Here is a 23,136-nt window from a genome sequence, read left to right on the forward strand (position 1 = left end):
AATGTGTGGCCACTGGGAGATCCTGCTTTCTCTTGGCTCCATCCCTCCCCCTCCCACTTTCAAATCTCTTACTATCTCTTCCTTCCGTTAGTCCTGACGAAGGGTCTCGGTCCGAAACGTCGACTGTACCTCTTCCTAGAGATGCTGCCTGACCTGCTGCGTTCACCAGCAACTTTGATGTGTGTTGCTTGAAATTCCAGCATCTACAGATTTCCTGGTGTTTGCGTTCTTAATAGGCTGTATGCCAGTCTCCACCGGCACTCGCTGAGCGAGTCCCACGACACGGGAGGGAGACGGCCAGGCAAGACTGGAGGCCCCGTATCTGTGGGAGGGGGTGGCACGTGGGTGGGGCTCGCCCTGTGGCTTGGGAGGGGCGGGGAACGGGACTCCATGCCTCGGGAGCGGGGGCGGGATGGGGGGAGGGGCGATGAGGAGGGCAGGGGCCCCAAGCCACGTGAGGGGCTGTGTAGAAGGAGCCCCACGCCCTGCGGGAGGGGTTTGGTGAAAATTAATTTTCTTAATCCCTTTCTGCACCCGCAGGGCAAAATGGGGGAATGGACATCTCCTGTTGTCCAGGGCTCCCGTCCCAAGCCCGGCATCAGCTGGAGGAGGGCCAGTTCCTGGACTCTTCGACTAGGCGAGGCGGCACACTGCGCACGGAGCGGGATGTGGTCACGGGGTGGGGGCGGGGGGCCGTCCCCTCACTCTGGCCATTCATTCTGGTTTGATATGTAAACTGTCACGGCGCAGTTCCAGGCTGCGGCCTCACGGGGGCACCACTGAGCCCACACAGGAAAACTTCTGACGGGTGGTGGAGAGTATATTGACCGGCTGTATCACAGGCTGGCGTAGAGACACCAATGCCCTTGAACTGAAATCTCTACAAAAGGTAGTGTATATTGGCCCGGTCCATCACGGGTGAAGCCCTCCCAGCTATCGAGCACATAGAACATAGAACATAGAATATTACAGCACATTACAGGCCCTTCGGCCACAATGTTGTGCCAACCCTCAAATCCTGCCTCCCTTATAATCTCCCACCTTAAATTCCTCCATATACCTGTCTAGTAGTCTCTTAAAGTTCACTAGTCTATGTTTATGGAGCAGGTGCTCGTAACCATTTAAGCACTTGTCTTATTTGTGATCGTTATCAGAACAATTACAGAGCAATCTGTTTTCTGTCTTTAGAGTTGCTGCTGATTGGCAAAGCCTGGATAAACATGACAATGGTGATCCACAAGAATTATTTTCCCAATGGGGCTGGGTGTGAATAATTGAGTCAGTTGTGTCTGTTTACATTCTGTGAAATTTTTACTTCTGGTCTTCTCTCATTCCCTTTTCCTCCCTGCTATCCACTGTACTCTAGATGAGAAAGCAAGAGCTCCAGATCCCATGCCAATGTAATTTATTTTCATGAGATTTACAGTTTCATCCCTTTCTCTCCACAGCTTGTTCACAGTTAACAGCACCCAACTTATATAGAACACCCTACATGAGAATGAGCTCCCATTTTGTTACTAAATTCAAAAGAAAACTGGTTCTGCTGTTTGTAGGAACAAACATTCAGCTGCATTATGGGAACTCATTCACATATAGGGTGTCCTCTATATCGGTCTGAGTGTGTTTTTCTTGACATTCATTACAATGTTGTGGAGGTAATGTCAAAGTGATTTTCTACGTGAAACGCTGTCACAGGAAAGCAGCATCCATCATCAGAGACCCCCAGCACCCAGGGCATGCTCTCTTCTCACTGCTGCCGTCAGGAAGGAGGTACAAGAGCCTCAGGACTCACACCACCAGGTTCAGGAACAGTTACTACCCCTCAACCATCAGGCTCCTGAACCAGAGGTGATAACTTCACTCGTCCCATCACTGAACCGTTCCCACAACCTATGGACTCACTTTCAAGGACCCTTCATCTTATTTATTGATATTTATTGTTTATTTATTCTCTATTCTTATTTCTTTCTTGCACGGCTTGCTGTCTTTTGCCCACCGGTTGTCCGTCCGCCCTGTCGGCGCTGCCTTTCGTTGATTCTATTTGTGGTTGTCGGATTTATTGAGAATGCCCGCAGGAAAATTAATCTCAGGGTTGTGCTTCGATATTAAATTTACTTTGAACGTTAAAAGATTAAAGGTCCAAAGATACCTTTATTTTCACACGCGCGGCTTCAACGCCCCCCGCGACTAACGCAGTCCGACCATGCGCCCGGGTGGCAGCCCGCAAGTGTCGCCGCGCTTCCGGCACGGGGGCAGCTCTCTCATCCTAACCCGCGCGTCCCCGGAAGGTGGGAGGAGACCGGGGCGCCCGGAAGGAAAAAAAAACACGCGGGCAGCAGTGGAATTGAACCCGGGTCTCTCCGTCGCGCCACCCGATCACGCCAGGGCAATCCTATCGTGTTCCGCGATCCGCGATAATTACAGCCAATAAATTACACCATTGGTAACGCTGCCCAGAACGCCCTTGAGACCCCGCGGTGCCCACCGGCTCCGTACACCCCCCCACCCGCCCCCCAGTTGTGCCCAGGGGTACCGGCAACTCTGAACGCCGCGAACCCATTTTCCAGGGAAGCTGTGTCTTTGGATGCCCTGCAGAGGAGAGCAAAAAAGCCCCGCCGGGGTTTCCCTCCACCTCTAGTCTCTGCAGATTTCCAGCATCTGCAGAGCCTCTGAAGTTTATGACCCGGAGTAGTGTGCACAGTTCCGGTCACCATCTACAAGAGGATGTGGTTTCGGTCGTGGATGAGGAGGCTGTACCGGGGTGGGGGGAGAAGGAACAGTTTGGGTCCGTGTCCCTTCCTTCCCCCCCACCACCCCACGCATTCATGACCTTTACCAGAAGGGAAGCTCTGTTGGGGATTCCCACCACGATCTCTCTGACGCACGACCGTCAGGAAGGAGGTGCAGGAGCCGCAGGACTCGGACTGCCCGGCCGGGTGACAGCTTCTCCCCTCCGGCTGTGAGACGAATCAATACCCCGCCACCAGGGCTGCCCAGCCGTTTACCTGTGCGCTGCTCCGCCAGCATCGTGAATTCTGTCTCATTAACTCACGGGGTGCTTAGCGGAATAAACACGAGAAGGTCTGCACACGCTAGAAATCCAGAGCAACGCACGGACAAAGTGCTGGGGGAAATCTGCAGTCCAGGCAGCGGCTGTGGAGACGATTCGGGCCGAAACGTCGACTATCTTTTCACTTCAGCAGAGGCTGCCCGACCTGCTGAGTTCTTCCAGCACTGTGTCTCTGTGTGTGTGTGTGTGTGTGTGTGTGTGTGTGTGTGTGTGTGTGTGTGTGTGTGTGTGTGTTGCTTTTGCTATTTTGTTTTGTGTGCGGTGCGTGTGACACACGATTTGTGAGTGCACAACTGTCCGAAGGGATGTTGTTTCGTTGGATTGTATATATGTACAGTCAGACGGCGACAGACTTGAACCAGAACTGTTAAGAGCTGGGCTACCTGTTCAGACAGAGCCCCAGCTGCCCACCGCCTGGACCAGGCCCGGGAACAGTCCAGCGAGGAGCACCATCCTGACTAACCCATCACGCCCCTCCCTCCGCACCGATGTCCAAGCATTAGGAGGTGGGGGCAGAACTTGAAGAGCAGCCCCACCAGACCCCTGAATAAGAGCTGCAACCCCTCACACTCATGGAACACTGAGTCCTCCAGGACATAGAGAGGGCAGTCTATGTACCAGTTACTGTCCTGCAATTGGACAGTGTAGAGGGAGCTTCACTCTGTGTCTGACCCCGGGAGTGTGTGATGGGACGGTGTGGAGGGAGCTTCACTCTGTGTCTGACCCCGGGAGTGTGTGATGGGACGGTGTGGAGGGAGCTTCACTCTGTGTCTGACCCGGGAGTGTGTGATGGGACGGTGCGGAGGGAGCTTCACTCTGTGTCTGACCCCGGGAGTGTGTGATGGGACAGTGTAGAGGGAGCTTCACTCTGTGTCTGACCCCGGGAGTGTGTGATGGGACGGTATGGAGGGGGATTCACTCTGAGGGACTGGTTAAACTGGGCTTCACCATCTCAGAAGGAAAAATAAATATTATTTGACCAAACACAAGTTTTCTTGTCCCGATCACCTGATACCGAATTCCTAGGAGGTCTGTCCATGCAGATAAAATGCCCTGTTGCCCCACCCTATCCTGGACAGGACAGAACATTCTGGCAATTGGCCAACGCATGCACAACAAGATCCCACACTAAACGAGCCTGATGACTTTATTTTCGGTGGGAAATTTTTTCCCCCGGGGCTTTTCTTCCAACAACAGGTCCGGAATCTGTTTTGCCCTCGGGGGCGCAGGAAGGGGTTTGGGGCTGATCTTACGGACTGTTGTCACAGCTGTCCGTGAGAGAGGAGGAGGGAGCGACACGCAGAGCGGGGAGGTCGGGGGTGCGGGTGGCGAGGAGAGAAGCGCCTCGGGTGTGGGCAGAGAGCACCAGGCGTGGGAGATGGAACGCCACAGGGGGGCGGCGAGGAGAAGACAACAGCAGGAGTGGGAGGGGGCAGCGGGGAGGGAGCGCTGCAGGAGGGGGAGGCGTGTGATGAGGGGGGAGCGCCGCCCAACCAGAAGTGCCTAGATCCCCTCAAAGGAGAAAGGCAAGCCCCACCCCCTTTCTCTCCCAGGGCGAGAGGGACGCGTGTTGGATTTGTGTATTGGAGCGGACCGTGCTCTTTGAGCAGAACAGAACACACAGGGGGTCCGTGATCCGATTGCCCCCTCCCTCCAGCAACCTTGAACCCCGCGACCCTGGCAGGACGCGGCTCTCTTACCTTCTTGAGGATGAGGCTGAGGGCAAACTCCTTGGCTTTCCTGACCGAGGCGTCCTGAAGCCCCAGGGACACGGTCTCCGGTGGAGACCCACCTGCACAAGGAACTGGAGGCCGGCGGGCCCTGCCGGACGGTTCCCCTTCTGCGGCGCGGGGTGGACCGGGCTGCCGGCCCCGACCGCGGCGGTCTCCGGAGCAGGCGAGCGACCCATGCCCGGGAGCGAGTTCCGACCCCCGGCCGGAGTAGCTGTGGGGTTGCGGAGATCAGGTTCCGAGGACATCGCAGGCGACGGGGGACAGGGACAGAGGGGACCGGAGTTATTTCATGAGCAAAACCCAAAGCCGTAGAAGGGCAACCAGCTGCAAAAGCGGACTGAGAAAGTTTGGCTGTCACGTTGCAGAAAAGCTTCCGTTTTTATTTTGAGCCACGGCAAAATTTCCCTGCACTTCGCTTGAATCCGCCCTCAGCAGGTTCTGCGCTCACACAAGAAGCGGCGAGAGAGCAGTTCTCAGCGGGGCGGCAGCAGCCAATCAGCGGCTGAGGTCGATCCGGCAGAGATCCACCAGTCCCCGGGGCGGGGGAGCCGACCAATCCGCGGTCAGAGAGATGCGCTAATCTACAGCCGGATGGACGAGGTCAGATGGACGATCCAGTCCATGGTCAGATGGACGACCCAATCCAAGGTCAAACTGGCGGACCAATTCAAGGTCAGGTGGACGAAACCCACCCACAGTCAGATGAAGCAATCGATCCCGAGTGCCTGCAGATCAACCAATCCGTGGCCCGGGGAATCAACCAATCCCAGGTCAGCAGAGACCAACCAGTCCCGGACCGGGAGAGATTAACCAATCCGAGATCAGAGGAGTCCGCTGATAGGAAATCGGAGGGAATAACCAATCTGAGATTCCAGGCAGTCATTCTCAGGTCACAGGGTGGGGAGGTGCTCCAATCTCAGATGGCCATCAACTAGCCCCAGGCTGGATGATCCGACACCAGTGGGATCAAGCTATCCCAGAATTGAAGAAAGTCGATTGCTGGCCTCACACATTGACGGTGTACCCATGGCAGTCCGACACCCCATAAAATGTTGAATTACGCCATATCATTGTTTAACAATCTATGCCTGCTGGTATGCTTTATGCGTGTGACTGCAGAATATGCTTCCTAGTGGTCACAGTATGTCTGGGCAGCTGTGCAGTGTGCCCCTAGTGGTCACAATATGTATATGCAGTTGTTCAATGTGTCCCCTCGTAGTCAGTGTGTAATGCGGTTGTTCAGTGCGTCCCCTAGTGGTCACAGTGTGTAATGCGGTTGTTCAGTGCGTCCCCTAGTGGTCACAGTGTGTATATGCAGTTGTTCAGTGTGTCCCCTAGTGGTCACAGTGTGTATATGCAGTTGTTCAGTGTGTCCCCTAGTGGTCACAGTGTGTATATGCAGTTGTTTAGTGTTTCCCCTAGTGGTCACAGTTCTCTGTCTCTTTCTGGAATCTTCTTGGTATCGCATTATTTGAATAGGGGCTATTGGATTGGTTAAATCTTATCTACAAATTTGAGTGGAAAGTCTCTTATCTGCGGTATAAGGAGGCAGAACACATTGGTCTACCTTCTTTCCTTCCTCGACTAGACCCCGCTACTCTACATTTTCAACTCCTTTATTCCATCAGTTTAAAGCAACAAGTTTTGTGACTCTTTCTTGACTTCTGAATTAACCTTGGACCGAACACAGCAGAATCCGGCAGAGGTCAGGGTTCTGTCCTCTCCCTGGGTTCTAAAGAACACCTCCCCACTCCCCAGCCCCAATGTCCCATTGTGACCACACTGGCACCAAGAGTGATGATTCTAAATGCTCTCCCCGCGGTCAGAGCTCAAGGATGGCAGATGGAATACCTGCAAGAGAGAGATAGAGACAGAGAGAGGGGGATAGAGAGAAATAGAACGTGAGAGAGAGAGAAGTAGAGATAGAGAAAGAGACATAGAGATAGATAGAGAGAGAGACATATAGAGCAATAGAGAGAGAGAGACTCACTGAGAGAAGCAGAGAGAGAAAAAGATAAACACATTGAAAGATAGAGATAGAGTGACAGAGATAGATAGAAAAGAGGGGACAAAGATAGGGGAAGGGGCAGGGAGAGGGGGGACAGAGAGAGGAAGGTACAGAGCAAGAGATTGACAGAGAGAGCGTGTGAAAGAGAGAGAGAGGTGGAAATTGCAGAAGGGACATAGAGACAGAAAGAGAGAGGGACAGAGAGAGTGTGAAAAGAGATAGAAAGGAAGAGAGAGAGAGAGAAAGTGTGAAGGGGAAAGAGGGAGGGACAGAGAAAGGTGCAGTGAACGAAGAAAATTTGGACTAACTGGGAAAGAAAGAGAGTGACGTATCGAAAAATGGAGGAAACAGTGAGTGAGTGAAAGTGAGAGAGGGCAGAGGAAAGAGAAGGAGAAAGAAACATTAACTAAAGAGAGAGGAAACGAGAGAGAGAGAGGAAAGGGGAAAAGAGGGCGAGGAGAGAGGGAAGGAGGGAGAGGGTGTGAGAGGGAGGGGTGGTAAAGAGAGGCCAGACACAGGGCCACTATAACCCACCCTCAGCTTCTCCATGGACTATCCTGGTTAGTGAGAATTTTAACTCTTCCCTCGTTCCAACAACCCCCCCCTCCCCACCACCCTCTTACTGACAGCCCCAGCTCCAGAATCTCCTCCATAATCCCGAGCCCTTGCACCCTCAACCTGTGCTGAAGGATGTAAACCACCCCCCCAAGACATAGAAGCAGAAATAGGCTATTCGGCCCGTCGAGTCTGCTCCACCATTCCATCATGGCTGATTCATTATCCCTCTCAACCCCCTTCTGTAACTTTTGGTGCCCTGACTAACCAACCTCCAGTTTAAATATACCCAATGATTTGCCTTCCTCTGTGGCAACGAATTCCACAGATCCACCGCCCTCCAGCTAAAGAAATTCTTGCTCACCCCCGTTCTAAAAGGACATCCTTTCTACTCTGAGGCTGTGCCCTCTGGTCCTAGATTGGAAGCGTCCCCTCCGCGTCCGCTCTATCTTGGCCTTTGACCGTCGGAAAAGTTTCAGCGCGATCTTCCCCCTTGTTCTCCTAAACCCCTGCGCGCACAGGCCATCGGACGCTTCCCATCCTTTCATTCCCAGAATCACTCTCACGGACCTGCTCTGGACCCGCTCCGATGCCGGCCCTTCCTTCCTTCGACAAGGGGCCCAAAAGTGCCCGCACTACTCCCGGTGCGGTCCGACCCGTGCCTTATAGAGACTCCGGATTGCATCCTTGCTTTCGTACTCCAGCCCAATCAGGATGAGTTCTGACCTCGTGTCTGCCTCCCCTTGGCACCAACTTTGGGGATGCTTGCGGGGCGTGTGTGTGGGGGGAGAGCACGCTGTGACCCGTTTCCCCCCTTTCCTTCACAGGTACGTACCCGAGGGAGCGCCGTAGATCCGACCACGTCGAAGGGTACAGGCAGAAGCTGGACCGGTGCTGCTCCTTCCTCCGGAACACCTTTAAGGACTTCATTGAGTTCCCCGTCGTGGGGTCCTTCATCCTGGCCACCGTCCTCATCAACGTCGCCATGCTGGTGTCCCAGACCTACATGAGCGTGATAGTCCGTGGAGGTAGGAGGGGTGTGCGTACTCACCAAGGTGTTCCCTCCTTGCGGTGTGGTGAAGCGGCTGAACCCACCACTTGCTCCTCTTCCGTCTCTCTCCCGCCACCAGCAGCCTTGCTCAAGTTCCTAGGAGTAAAACGCCCCCACCTCGCCCCGGCCCCACCGCGCCGACCCCGCGGGCCAAGAAACTCCGCCATCACCTGCACTGCCTCGGGACGGCTGAGGAAACCCACCCCTGTTGGTCCTTGCCAACTTCTTCCACTGTCACAGCCTGCTCTTCCATTCGATCATGGGTGAGGTGTCAACCCTCTGAACCCTGCCTCTCCCTGACACCCCGACTCATAGAACATAGAATAGTACAGCACAGTACAGGCCCTTCCGCCCACAATGTTGTGTCGACCCTCAAACCCTGCCTCCCATATAAGTCCCCACCTTAAATTCCTCCATATACCTGTCTAGTAGTCTCTTAAACTTCACTAGTGTATCTGCCTCCACCACTGACTCAGGCAGTGCATTCCACGCACCAACCATTCTCTGAGTAAAAAACCTTCCTCTAATATCCCCCTTGAACTTCCCACCCCTTACCTTAAAGCCATGTCCTCTTGTACTGAGCAGTGGTGCCCTGGGGAAGAGGCGCTGGCTATCCACTCTATCTATTCCACTTATTATCTTGTACACCTCTATCATGTCTCCTCTCATCCTCCTTCTCTCCAAAGAGTAAAGCCCTAGCTCCCTTAATCTCTGATCATAATGCATACTCTCTAAACCAGGCAGCATCCTGGTAAATCTCCTCTGTACCCTTTCCAATGCTTCCACATCCTTCCTATAGTGAGGTGACCAGAACTGGACACAATACTCCAAGTGTGGCCCAACCAGAGTTTTATAGAGCTGCATCATTACATCGTGACTCTTAAACTCTATCCCTTGACTTATGAAAGCTAACACCCCATAAGCTTTCTTAACTACCCTATCCACCTGTGAGGCAACTTTCAGGGATCTGTGGACATGTACCCCGAGATCCCTCTGCCCCTCCACACTACCAAGTATCCTGCCATTTACTTTGTACTCTGCCTTGGAGTTTGTCCTTCCAAAGTGTACCACCTCACACTTCTCCGGGTTGAACTCCATCTGCCACTTCTCAGTCTCCGCTTCCAACATGCCCGGTGACTTGGCCTCCTCAGCCGCCCGTGGCAACGAACAGCCACAGCAGCGTAGCAACTGGCACGACGCCATTACCGCTTAGGCTGAAGTTCAGAGTTCAATCCGTAAGGAGCCAGAGGTCAAAGTTTAAAGGTGGAAGTAAATTTATTATCAAAGTACATGTAGGTCACCGTATACAAAACTGAGATAAATTTTCTTGCGGGGATACTCAGTAAATCCACAATAGAATTAATAACCACAATAGAATCAATGAAAGACCTCACCAACTGGGGCATTCAACCAGTCTGCGAATGACAACAAACTCTGCAAATACAAGAAATAAATTATAGTATTAAATAAGGATGCAATAAATACCAAGAACATGAGATGAAGAGTCCTTGAGAGTGAGTCCATTGGTTGTGGGAACATTTCAATGATGGGGTGACTGAAGATATCCACTCCAGTTCGAGGGCCTGATGGTTGAGGGGTAGTAACTGTTCCTGAACCTGGTGGTGCAAGTCCTGAGGCTCCTGTACCTTCTTCCTGATGGCAGCAGCGAGAAGAGAGCATGTCCTGGGTGGTGGGAGATTCTGATGATGGACACTGCTTTCCTACGACGGCGCTCCCCGCAGATGTGCTCAATGGTGGGGAGGGCTTTGCCCGTGATGGCATCTGTTCATCCTCCCCGTGAAATGCGTGGGTTTCCGCCGGGTGCCACGGTTTCCTTCCACGGTCCAAAGACATACAGGTCAGTAGGTTAATTGGTCATTGTAAACTGTCCCATGATGAGGCTCGGATGAAGTCGGGGGTTTGCCGAGTGGCACAGATTGAAGGGCTGATTCCGCGCTGTATCTCGGAATAAAATTCCACAGATTTACCGCCCTCTGCCAAAAGAAATCCCCCCTCACCTCTGTTGTAAAGGGACGTCCTTCTGTTCTGAGGCTGTGCCCTCTGGTCCTAGAATTCCCCACTATAGGAAACATCCTCTCCTCATCCACTCTATCTGTGTCCTCTGGTCCTAGAATTCCCCACCATAGGAAACATCCTCTCCACATCCACTCTATCTAGTTCTTTCAATATGGGCATCTGTCGGGGTGAAGTGTGTGGGTAGGTAGATGGGGGAGGGGACCAGTTGGATTGTGTTCGTCTGCGGCTGTACTAGTGTGAGACGAGGACTACTGCGTGCTGGCTCCAGGACAACATCCCACGCACCATCGGTCTACGGGCCCTGTTGCTCAGGGACTTGGGCTACGGTGTTCTTCGTGGCTGTACGTTTCTCTGCCATCGTGTCTATTGGTGTTATTGGCTCAGTTGGAAATTGGCAAGTAGGATGTTGTGGGAGTAACAGAGACATGGCTGCAAGAGGACCAGGGCTGGGAAATGAATATTCAGGGATATACATCCTATCGACAGGACAGACAGGTTGGCAGAGGGGGTGGGGTGGCTCTGCTGATGAGGAATGAAATTCAGTCCCTTGCGAGGGGGGACATTGAATCAGGAGATGTAGAGTCAGTATGGATAGAACTGAGAAACTGTAAGGGCAAAAAGACCCTAATGGGAGTTATCTACAGACCCCCAAACAGTAGCCTAGATATAGGGTGCTAGTTAAATCAAGAGTTAAAATTGGCATGTCGCAAAGGTAATACTACGGTTGTTATGGGGGATTTCAACATGCAGGTAGACTGGGAAAATCAGGTTGGTACTGGACCCCAAGAAAGGGAGTTCGTGGAGAGCCTCAGAGATGGATTCTTAGAGCAGCTTGTATTAGAGCCTACCAGGGAGAAGGCAATTCTGGATTTAGTGTTGTGCAATGAGCCAGATTTGATAAGAGAACTCGAGGTACAGGAGCCATTAGGAGGTAGTGACCATAATATGATAAGTTTTAATCTACAATTTGAGAGGGAGAAGGGAAGATCGGAAGTGTCAGTATTACAGTTGAACAAAGGGGACGATGGACCCATGAGGGAGGAGCTGGCCAAAGTTGACTGGAAAGATACACCAGCAGGGATGACAGTGGAACAACAATGGTGGGTATTTCTGGGAATAATACAGAAGGTGCAGGATCAGTTCATTCCAAAGAGGAAGTAAGGGGCAACCGTGGATGACAAGGGAAGTCAAGGACAGTATAAAAATAAAAGAGAGTAAGTATAATATAGCAAGGATGAGTGGGAAGCCAGAGGATTGGGAGACTTTTAAGGAGCAACAGAAGATAACTAAAAAGGCAATACGGGGGTGGGGGGGGGAAGATGAGGTACGAAGGTAAACTAGTCAAGAATATAAAGGAGGATAGTAAAAGCTTCTTTAGGTATGTGAAGAGGAAAAAACTAGTTAAGACCAAAGTTGGGCCCTTGAAGACAGAAATGGGTGAAATTATTATGGGGAACAAGGAAATGGCAGATGAGCTGAGCGGGTACTTTGGATCTGTCTTCACTCAGGAAGACACAAACAATCTCCCAGATGTAATAGTGGCCAAAGGATCTAGGGTAACAGAGGAACTGAAGGAAATTTGCATTAGGCAGAAAATGGTGTTGGGTAAACTGATGGGACTGAAGGTTGATAAATCCCCAGGGCCTGATGGTCTGCACCCCAGGGTACTTAAGGAGGTGGCTCTAGAAATCATGGGCGCATTAGTAATATTTTTCCAATGTTCTATAGATTCAGGATCAGTTCCTGCGGATTGGAGGGTAGCTAATATTATCCCACTTTTTAAGAAAGGAGGGAGAGAGAAAACAGGCAATTATAGACCAGTTAGTCTGACATCAGTGGTGGGGAAGATGTTGGAGTCAATTATAAAAGATGAAACAGCAGTACATTTGGATAGCAGTAGCAGGATAGGTCTGAGTCAGCATGGATTTATGAAGGGGAAATCATGCTTGACTAATCTTCTGGAATTTTTTGGGGATGTAACTATGAAAATGGACATGGGAAAGCCAGTAGATGTAGTGTACCTGGACTTTCAGGAAGCCTTTGATAAGGTCCCACATAGGAGGTTAGTGGGCAAAATTAGAGCACATGGTATTGGGTGAAGGGTACTGACATGGATAGAGAATTGGTTGGCAGACAGGAAACAAAGAGTAGGGATTAATGGGTCCTTTTCAGAATGGCAGGCAGTGACTAGTGGGGTACCACAGCCATTTACAATATACATTAATGATTTAGATGAAGGGATTAAAAGTAACATTAGCAAATTTGCAGATGACACAAAACTGGGTGACAGTGTGAAATGTGAGGAGGATGTAATGAGATTCCAGGGTGACTTGGACAGGTTGGGTGAGTGGGCAGATGCGTGGCAGATGCAGTTTAATGTGGATAAATGTGAGGTTATCCACTTTGGTAGCAAGAACAGGAAGGCAGATTACTATCTGAATGGTGTCAAGTTAGGAAAAGGGGAAGTACAACGAGATCTAGGTGTCCTTGTTCATCAGTCACTGAAAGTAAGTATGCAGGTACAGCAGGCAGTGAAGAAAGCTAATGGCATGTTGGCCTTCATAACAAGGGGAGTTGAGTATAAGAGCAAAGAGGTCCTTCTGCAGTTGTACAAGGCCCTGGTGAGACCCCACCTGGAGTATTGTGTGCAGTTTTGGTCTCCAAATTTGAGGAAGGACATTCTTGCTATGGAGGGAGTGCAGCGCAGGTTCACTGGGTTAATTCCAGGAATGGCGGGAATGTCATATGTTGAAAGATTGGAGCGACTGGGCTTGTATACACTGGAATTTAGAAGGATGACAGGGGATCTGATTGAAACATATAAGATTATTAAGGGACTGGGCACGCTGGAGGCAGGAAACATGCTCTCGATGTTGGGGAAGTCCAGAACTAGAGGCCACAGTTTAAGAATAAGGGGCGGGCCATTTAGAATGGAGTTGAGGAAAAACTTTTTCACACAGAGGGTTGTGGTTCTGTGGAACGCTCTGCCTCAGAAGGCAGTGGAGGCCAATTCTCTGGATTCTTTCAAGAAAGAGTTAGATGGAGCTCTTAAAATTAGTGGAGTGAAGGGATATCGGGAGAAGGCAGGAACGGGGTCCTGATTGAGGATGATCAGCCATGATCACAGTGAATGGCGGTGCTGGCTCGAAGGGCCGAATGGCCTACTCCTGCACTATTGTCTATTCTCTATTGTTATATGTGCCTTTTGGTGCTATGTTGTGCACCCTGGCCTGAAGGAGTATTGTTTCATTTGGCTTATGATAAGACTGTAAGACATAGGAGCAGAATTAGGCCATTTGGCCCATTGAGTCTGCTCCACTATTTCATCAGGGTTGATCCAATTTCCCTCTCAGCCCCCAATCTCCTGCCTTCTCCCCCTCGTATCCCTTCATGCCCCGAAGAATCAAGAATCTATCAACCTATGCCTTAAATATACATAAAGACTTGGCCTCCACAGCTGCCTGTGGCAGAGAATTCCTCCAGAAGAAATTCCTCCTCATCGCCGTTCTAAAAGGAGGAGGCCTGCCCCCAGGTCCGAGATATTCTCACCAAAGAAAACATCCTCCCTGCATCCACTCTATCAAGGACTTTCAACATTCGATTTAGTCATCCCTCATTCTTCTGAATTCTAGTGACTACAGGCTCAGAGCCATCAAACACTCTTCATATGAGAAGCCGTTCAATTCTGGAATCATTTTCATGAACCTCCTTTGAACCCTCTCCAGTTTCAGTACATCCTATCTACGATAAGAGGCCCAAACCTGCTCACAATACTCTGTGCCTTATAAAGCCTCAACATTACATCCTTGCTTGTATATTCCGGTCCTCTCGAAATGAATGCTAACACCACATTTGCCTTCCTCACCGCAGACTCAACCCGCAAATTAACCTTTAGGGAGTCCTGCACAAGGACTACCAAGTCCCTTTGCGCCTCAGATTCTCTCTCCATTTATAAAATAGTTTACCCTTTCATTTCCTCTCCCAAAGAGCATGGCCGTACACTTCCCCACACTTTATTCCATCTGCCACTTCTTTGCCCGTTCTCCAAATCTGTCTAAGTCCTTCTGTAGCCTCTGGACTGCCTCAAAACTACCTGCCCCTCCACCTACCTTTATACCGCCCATAATCCCATGTGTGGGTGAGCAACAATTGAAGTTGAAGTTGACCTTGAACAAAATACAGCACGGATCCAGGCCCGTCGGCCAATCCCATTTGCCCGTGTTTGGCCCGTGTTCCTCTAAGCCAGGGGTTCCCAAACTTCCTTATGCCATGGACCCGTACTGTTAGCCGAGGGGTCTGTGGAGAAGCCTTTCCTATCTGTGTATCTGTCCAAGCAGCTTTCAGACGGTTGTTAACCTACCTGTCTCAACCACTTCTGCCGGCAGCTGGTTCCGTACATTGACCACCCACTTTTTCTTTATACAAATCTTTACAAGACCAGAGGAGCAGAATTAGGCCATTCAGCCCATCGAGTCTGCTCCGCCGTTCCATCATGGCAGATCCCAGATTCCACTCAACCCCATACACCCGCCTTCTCGCCCTATCCTTTGATTAATGTAAGAAATAGGAGCAGGAGTCGGCCATCCGAACCGTCTTCTCCACCGTTCAATAAGATCACGGCTGATCTGACCATGGACTCATCCCCACCTACCTGCCTTTTCCCCACAACCCTTAATTCCCCTACTACGCAAAAATCTATCCAACCTTGTCTTAAATATACTTACTGAGGCAGCCTCCACTGCTTCATTGGGCAGAGAATTCCACAGATTCACCATTCTCTGGGAAAAACAGTTCCTCCTCATCTCCATCCTAAATCTACTCCCCTGAATCTTGAGGCTTTGTCCCCTAGAATGATGGAAAAACTTTAGAACCCCAAAGCCCCCTCCCGCCCTCCCACACACAGCAAAGCGTCAACTCTCCCCCTCCACCACACAAGCAATAGCAAAGCCCCCAGAGAGACCAGGATCTCGAGTCCATCAGAACTCTCTGTTCATCCCGACACTTCGACTTCCACAGGCTCTCTCTCAGCAACGAGGGAGAGAGAGGTATCACCCCCCCCCCCCCGGCCGTCTATATTTCTCCTCTCCCCACCCCACCCCGAGAATCGGTGGCAAACTCTCTCTCACCATCGGGGGGGGGGGGCGAGCTCACAATTGCAGAGGCCTCACCGGCTGTCTCCAATCCCTTCACAGCCTGGGATAGATTATCATTATGAGGACACGCAGTCCCCTTTCATTGTCATTTAGTCATGCATGCGTTAAGAAATGATAAAATGTTTTTCCAGAATGATATCACGAAAACACATGACAAACCGACTGAAAAACTGACAAAAACCATATAATTATAACATAGTTACAACAGTGCAAAGCAATACCGTAATTTGATAAGAACAGACCACAGGCACAGTAAAAGTCTCAAAGCCTCTCGAAAGTCCCATCAACTCACGCAGATGGTGAACCTCCAGCGCTGCAAACTTGCCGATGCAGCATCCCGGAAGCATCCGACCACAGTCCGACTCCGAGTCCGTCCGAAAACTCCGAGCCTCCGACCAGCTCTCCGACACCGAGCACCGAGCACCATCTCTGCCGAGCGCTTCGACCCCGGCCCCGGCAACAGGCAATAGGCAAAGCCGAGGATTTGAGGCCTTCCCCTCCGGAGATTCTCGATCGCACAGTAGCGGCAGCAGCGAAGCGGGTATTCCAGAAGTTTCCCCAGATGTTCCTCCATGCTTCTCACGGCTGCCTCCATCAAATCCGGATTGTGCACGGCCTCCTAGTTACACATAATCGATATTCATTAGGAATGGCCGCGCGCGCTGTGTCACGCCACCATCTTCTCCTCCCTCCATAGAGAGGATGGTTCCTATAACTACCCCTCAACCATCAGGCTCTTGAACCAGAGGAGAGAACTTCACTCAACCCAACACTGATCTGTACCCACAACCTCTGGACTCACTTTCAAGGTCTCTTCGTCTCACGTTCTCGATATTTATTGCTTCCCTCTATTTCCTCCTTTTTATATTTGCACAGTCTGTTCTCTTTTGCACACCGGTTTCTGGTCCATCTCGCCATGGGCTGCCTTTCGTCGATCCTATTGTGTTTCTTTGTATTTACTGTGAATGCCTGCAAGGAAATGAACCTCAGGGTTGTATAGGGGTGACGTATGTATACTTCGACAATAAATTTACTTTGAACTATGAGCGGGAGGAGAAGATGGTGGCGTGACGCAGAGCGCGCAGCTCTCCGGTGAAATGATATGGTATTTGCAAGTAGGATGCCGTGCACAATTCTGATTTGATGGAGACAGACGTGAGATGCACGGAGGAACATCTGGAGAAACTTCTGAAACGCCCGGTTCGCTGCCGCTGCTACTGTGCGATCGAGAATCTCCGGAGGGAAGGCCCCAGATCCTCGGCTTTGCCTACTGCCTGTTGCCGGGGCTGGGGTCGAAGTGCTCGGCAGAGATGGTGCTCGGTGTCGGAAGGCTGGTCGGAGGCTTGAAGTTTTCGGACGACTCAGAGTCGGACTGTGGTCGGGTATGGCAGGGAGAGTTTCCTTCCTTCTCCCGTCTGCGTGAGATGTGGGACTTTCGAGAGACTTTGAACTTTTTTACTGTGCTCATGGCCTGTTCTTCATCAAGTTACGGTATTGTTGCACTGTTGTAACTATATGTTATAATTATGTGGTTTTTGTTAGCTTTTCAGTCTTGGTCTGTCCTGTGTTTTGTGATATCACACCGGAGGAATATTGTATCATTTCTTAATGCGTGCATTACTAAATGACAATAAAAGAGGGCTGCGTGTCCTCATAATCTAAAGAATAAACTATAGTGGAGGCAGTCTGGGACCAGAGGACACAGCCTCAGAATAGAAGGACGTCCTTTTAGAACAGGAGATGAGGAGGAATTTTTTTTTAGCCAGAAGGTGGTGAACCTGTCACCGATGGCTGTGGAGGCCAACTCAATGAGTATATTTAAAGCAGAGGTTGATAGGTTCTTGATTAGTCGGGGCGTCAAAGGTGACGGGGTGAAGGCAGGAGAATGGGGTTGAGAGGGATCATAAATCAGCCTTGATGGAATGGCAGAGCAGACTCGATGGGCTGAATGGCCTAATTCTGTTCTTTCTTTCTTTTCAAATCTTTTTATTATTATTATCCAAAAATAACAAGAGTACATCGAAGTAGGCAATGCTTACAATGTCTCAAGAAAAAAAAAATTGTTTTAAAGATTGAAAAAATTTTGGGGACAAAAAAAGGGGGGAGAAACCCCTACTAAGCAAGTAAAAGTGAGAATAAAAAACCATTAGGGTGCTCAACCCCGGAGGCCATGCATCATACAAAAAGCTTCTAAAGATAAACATCAAACCGCCAGCAAGAAAAAAAAGAATGTACCAAAAATTTGCAATTAGATCCTGGAGGAAATCTATCAATTAACTCAAATGATAGTAACGAGCAAATGAACCCCATCTTTTCTCAAAATCAAACATAGGTTCAAAGGTTTGACTTCTAATTTTCTCCAAACTAAGACATAGCATCACTTGAGAGAACCATTATGACAAAGTGGGAGCTGATGTATCCTTCCACTTCAACAAAATCTGTTCTTATGTCATCTGGAACTGCAAGTAGGATATTGGGATGGCTGTTGCGAACTGGTGGCTTAGCCTTGGTCTTGACAGTACTGAGGAGGCACGGTACGCAGTGGACAAAGTTAGAGGAGATGCCCCTGTCTCACCTGGAGGGGCTGTTCGGTTCCCTGGACGGTGGGGAGGGAGGAAGGGTGTGGAGAGGAGGGGAGGCTGCTGACAACCGTGCCTTGGATGCAGGTGAAAGTGCCAGGAAGTGGGGCAGGAGGGTCATAGTCTTACTTTAGGCCACACTTGGAGTATTGTGTCCAGTTCTGGTCACCTCACTATAGGAAGGATGTGGAAACATTGGAAAGGGTACAGAGGAGATTTACCAGGATGCTGCCTGGTTTAGAGAGTATGCATTATGATCAGAGATTAAGGGAGCTAGGGCTTTACTCTTTGGAGAGAAGGAGGATAAGAGGAGACATGATAGAGGTGTACAAGGTAATAAGAGGAATAGATAGAGTGGATAGCCAGCGCCTCTTTCCCGGGGCACCACTGCTCAATACAAGAGGACATAGCTTTAAGGTAAGGGGTGGGAAGTTCAAGGGGGATATTAGAGGAAGGTTTTTTACTCAGAGAGTGGTTGGTGCATGGAATGCACTGCCTGAGTCAGTGATGGAGGCAGATACACTAGTGAAATTTAAGAGACTACTAGACAGGTATATGGAGGAATTTAAGGTGGGGGCTTATATGGGAGGCAGGGTTTGAGGGTCGGCACAACATTGTGGGCCGAAGGGCCTGTACTGTGCTGTACTATTCTATGTTCTATGTTTATTGATCCCGAGGGAAATTGGTTTTCGTTACAGTTGCGCCAACCAGGAACAGAGCATAAATATATTAATATAAAACCATAAATAGTTAAATAGTAATATGTAAGTACCAGGAAATAAGTCCAGGACCAGCCTATTGGCTCAGGGTGTCTGACCCTCCAAGGGAGGAGTTGTAAAGTTTGATGGCCACAGGCAGGAATGACTTCCTATGACGCTCCGTGCTGCATCTCGGTGGAATGAGTCTCTGGCTGAATGTACTCCTGTGCCCACCCAGTACATTGTGTAGTGGATGGGAGACATTGTCCAAGATGGCATGCAACTTGGACAGCGTCCACGGATACAGCAGTCCCTGCGGAGGGCGAAAAGGCGAAGATGCAGAGGGTGGTGGGAGGCGGAAGTAATGAAGGTGGCCGTGGGAACTAATAATAATATTAACTTTATTTATGGAGCACTCTTCATGCAGGTGACGGAGTGAACTACAATGGGATAGAAGTACGAACATGAAAATAAAAGACAAAATGATGTCCGTTAGAGGCAGGGTTAAATAAACAAGGTGTTTAAAAGCATCAGCTCAGTCTATTACAGTTTTTGGGCACTGAATTCCACAGTTTGGGTGCATAGTTGACCTGCCAGTAATCTTGTTTAGGTTGAAGAGAAAGGCAGAAGACAACCTGGGAGCTCGGGCAGGGTTATAAAACGAAAGTGATTCTGTGATGTACTCCGGTCCCAGACCATTAAGAGCTTGAAGAACCAGTGGGAGAACTTGAGAGAAAGGGAGATCTAATCAGTACCTCCTGTACCTAGTAAAGTGGCCACTGAGTGTGTCTGTCGTCTTCTGCTGCTGTAGCCCGTCCACTTCACGGTTTGACGTGTTGTGCATTCGGAGAGGCTCCTCTGCTCATCACTTTCCTGTCAGCGTGAACCAGTCTGGCCATTCTCCTCCGACCTCTCTCATTAACAAGGCTTTTTTGCCCACAGAACTGCCACTCACTGGATGTTTTTTTGTTTCTCGCACCATTCTCTGTAAACTCTAGAGACGGCCGTGTGTGAAAATCTCAGGAGATTCTGAGATACTCAAACCACCCCATCTGGCACCAACGAAGTCAAAGTCAATTCCATCACATTCCTGCCCCCATTCTGATGTTTGGTCTGGACAACAGCTGAACCTCTTGACCGTGTCTGCATGCTTTAATGCGCTGAGTTGCTGCCACATGATTGGCTGATGGGATATTTGCATTAGCGGGCAGGTGTACTGGTGTGGCTTATAAAGTGGTGACTGAGTGTCTGTGCGCGAGTGTGTGAGGACGAGAAGAACTCGAACTCTGTTCTGTTCAAAGGGAGGGAGGGGAAAGAAGTCCAAGGAACCCAGGGAGGCCTCCATACCAGAGTTGGGGTGGAGCCCTGTTCCCAGAGTGCCTCGGAATCGGAAGCAGGTTTAATATCACCGGCAAATGTCGTGAAATTTGTTTTACAGCAGCAGTACAAAGCAATACATAATAAAAACTATAAATATTACAAGAAATCCCTATAAGATAAATTAAATCAGTGTGCAAAAAGAGAACAGAAGTACTGAAGTAGTGTTCATGGGTTCAATGTTCATTCAGAAATCAGATGGCAGAGGGGAAGAAGCTGTTCCTGAATCGGGTGTGTGCCTTCAGGCTCCTGTACCTCCTCCCTGATGGTAACAATGAGAAGAGGGCATGTCCTGGGTGATGGGGGTCCTTAATGATGGGACGCCGCCTTTCTGAGGCAGTGCTCCTTGAAGATGTCCTGGACACTACGGAGGCTGGTGCCCTGATGGAGCTGACTGAGTTTACAACTCTCTGTAGTTTACTTCGATCCTGTGCAGTAGCCCCCCACCCCTCACCCCACCATACCAGCTGGTGATGCAACCAGTTAAAATGCTCTCCATGGTGTACTTGTGAAAATTCGCGCATCTCTGGTGCCACACCAAGTCTCATCACGGTGAGGGTAGGTGTGGCAGAGACAGGGGGTGGTTGTAAATTCCAGCTCCCCGTTGCTTACCCACCAGGCTGGTTCCTGTCTGCGATGGACTCGGTCTTCATGGCTGTCTACATCTCCGAGTACATCCTCAAGGTCTTCGTCTGGAGGAGGAATTTCTTCAAGAACTTCTGGAATGACCTGGGTGAGATGTCTGCCGGCAGTGGGAAAGGGTGGGCGAGCGGTGCCTGACTTGTCGAGGGGTCTGGTGGGATGTTGTTTGCGGGGGGGGGGGAGTTGCGGTGGCGAGAAACGCTCGGGAGATCAGATCGCTCCTGGGGGAAGAAGGAGAGTTCGCAAGGCCACGGGGTGACAACGCTGCCCGTTCACGGGGCGGGGCTTCGAGAGGTGAGGGGACTGCGGACCAGAGGAAGGTGGAACGAGGGGGGAGGAAAAATGTAGAAATGTGGGGTGGGTGGGGTTCCGAGTGGGCCATTTGGCCCATCGGGCCTGGTACTGGTTCGATTGTGGCTGGTCTAATCCTAGATGGTTTTGGGTTTGTCACAGGGAGAGGAGAGAGGGGGAGAGTGGGAAAGTGTGAGGGAGGGAGTGGGGGAGAGAGAGTAAATCTGTGTGAATAGGCGTGTGTGCAGGTGCTTGTGTGTGTGTGAGTGTGTGTGAGAGTGAGTGTGTGTGTGAGAGTGAGTGTGAGTGTGTGTGAGTGAGTGTGTGTGTGTGTGTGAGAGTGTGTGTGTGAGTGTGTGAGAGAGTGAGTGTGTGTGTGTGTGAGAGTGTGTGTGAGCGTGTGTGTGTGTGTTAGTGAGTGAGTGTGTGTGCGTGAATGTGTGAGAATGTGTGTGTGTGTGTGAGTGTGTGTGTTTGTGCGTGCGTGTGTGTGAGTGAGTGTGTGTGTGAGTGTGTGGATGTGTGTGTGTGTGTGAGTATGTGTGTGTGAGTGTGTGTGTGCGTGTGTGTGTGTGTTAGTGAGTGAGTGTGTGTGTGTGAATGTGTGAGAATGTGTGTGTGTGTGTGAGCGTGTGTGAGCGTGGGGATGTGTGTGTGTGAGTATGTGTGTGTGAGTGTGTGTGTGCGTGTGTGTGTGAGTGTGTGTGTGTGTGTGAGTGAGTGCGTGAGTGTGTGTCTCTGTGTGAGTGAGTGTGTGTGTGTGTGAGAGAGAGAGTGTGTGAGTATGAGATGGAGAAGAGTGTGTGGAAAGGAAGAGGGATAGGTGTGCCGGGGGGGGGGGGGGGAGGTGGACAGGGGATGGTGTGTCCCAGCCCCCAGTGAGTGTGCCCTCTCCCCACAGACCTGGCCATCGTGTGCCTCACCCTGCTGGTGTTGGTGGTCTCCCTCCTGCAGCCGGCCGGGACCAGCAGAAACACGCGCCAGTTCACCGTCTTCCGCATCCTCCGCATCTGCAAGTTGGCGCAGGCCATGCAGGTCTTCCACATCTTCAAGCACAACAGGTGCCCCTGGGGCGGTGGGGGCGGGAGGGGGTGAGGGGAGTCTGAGCGCTGGTGGGAGGGGGGTGTGTGAAGGGAGAGAGGAGGTGTGGGAGGGGTGGATTGAGAGTGGCTCTCCCCACCCACGGATCCCCTCCCGCGGCCCCGGGACCCTCTGCCTGTGGACGGCGGTCATTAAACCTCTGACTCCACCCGCACAGGTTCCTGATCAACATCCGGACCATTTTCCTCACCTGCCTCCGCTCTCTGCACTCGATGGGGACGGTCATCCTGCTCATGTTGACTCTCACTGGTATCCTTCGCCCGGACCACGGGACGGGACGGGACGGGGTGGGGGACGGACGGGGGTGGGGTGGGGGTTCCTAGGTAGTGCACCCCCCCACCCCCGGGGTCAAACACTCCAACCCGCCGCCCGGCAACGAGTCCACCTGTTCGAGGGAGGTCTGAGCCCGAGGAGGGTCAGCACCGCACTTTACGGGGGAGGGGCGGTGAGGGGGGAGTGTCACACTGATGGAGGGGTGAGTAGGAGGGAGTGTCTCACTGAGGAAAGGGCAGTGAGGAGGGAGTGTCACACTGAGGGAGGGGTGATTAGGAGGGAGTGTCTCACTGAGGGAGGGGTGGTGAGGAGGGAGTGTCATGCTGTGGGAAGGGCAGTGAGGAGGGGGTGTCACACTGAGGGAGGGGCGGTGAGGAGGGAGGGTCACACTGAGGGAGGGGTGAGTAGGAGGGAGTGTCTCACTGAGGAAAGGGCAGTGAGGAGGGAGTGTCACACTGAGGGAGGGGTGATTAGGAGGGAGTGTCTCACTGAGGGAGGGGTGGTGAGGAGGGAGTGTCACGCTGTGGGAAGGGCAGTGAAGAGGGAGTGTCACGCTGTGGGAAGGGCA

At 51.1% G+C, this 23,136-nt stretch overlaps 2 protein-coding genes across 2 annotated transcripts in view; one reads left to right on the top strand and one right to left on the bottom strand.

The window, feature by feature from the left end:
• LOC140193707 (serine/threonine-protein kinase D3-like) overlaps nucleotides 1-5,263 on the bottom strand; it is a 47,490-nt gene extending 42,227 nt beyond the window's left edge. The window contains 2 exon segments of the mRNA XM_072250873.1: nucleotides 4,771-4,850; nucleotides 4,853-5,263. Coding sequence (XP_072106974.1) covers nucleotides 4,771-4,850; nucleotides 4,853-5,048 — 276 coding nt within the window. The 5' untranslated portion in view covers nucleotides 5,049-5,263.
• The window catches only part of LOC140193708 (cation channel sperm-associated protein 1-like), a 39,183-nt gene continuing 20,669 nt past the window's right edge, over nucleotides 4,623-23,136 (top strand). Inside the window, exons 1-5 of the mRNA XM_072250874.1 lie at nucleotides 4,623-5,475; nucleotides 8,194-8,394; nucleotides 20,881-20,994; nucleotides 22,096-22,255; nucleotides 22,453-22,544. Coding sequence (XP_072106975.1) covers nucleotides 5,409-5,475; nucleotides 8,194-8,394; nucleotides 20,881-20,994; nucleotides 22,096-22,255; nucleotides 22,453-22,544 — 634 coding nt within the window. The 5' untranslated portion in view covers nucleotides 4,623-5,408. The remainder of the gene's footprint in view (nucleotides 5,476-8,193; nucleotides 8,395-20,880; nucleotides 20,995-22,095; nucleotides 22,256-22,452; nucleotides 22,545-23,136) is intronic.

The sequence above is a fragment of the Mobula birostris genome, unplaced genomic scaffold (assembly GCF_030028105.1).
Source record: "Mobula birostris isolate sMobBir1 unplaced genomic scaffold, sMobBir1.hap1 scaffold_735, whole genome shotgun sequence".
In the NCBI taxonomy this organism is placed as follows: domain Eukaryota; kingdom Metazoa; phylum Chordata; class Chondrichthyes; order Myliobatiformes; family Myliobatidae; genus Mobula; species Mobula birostris.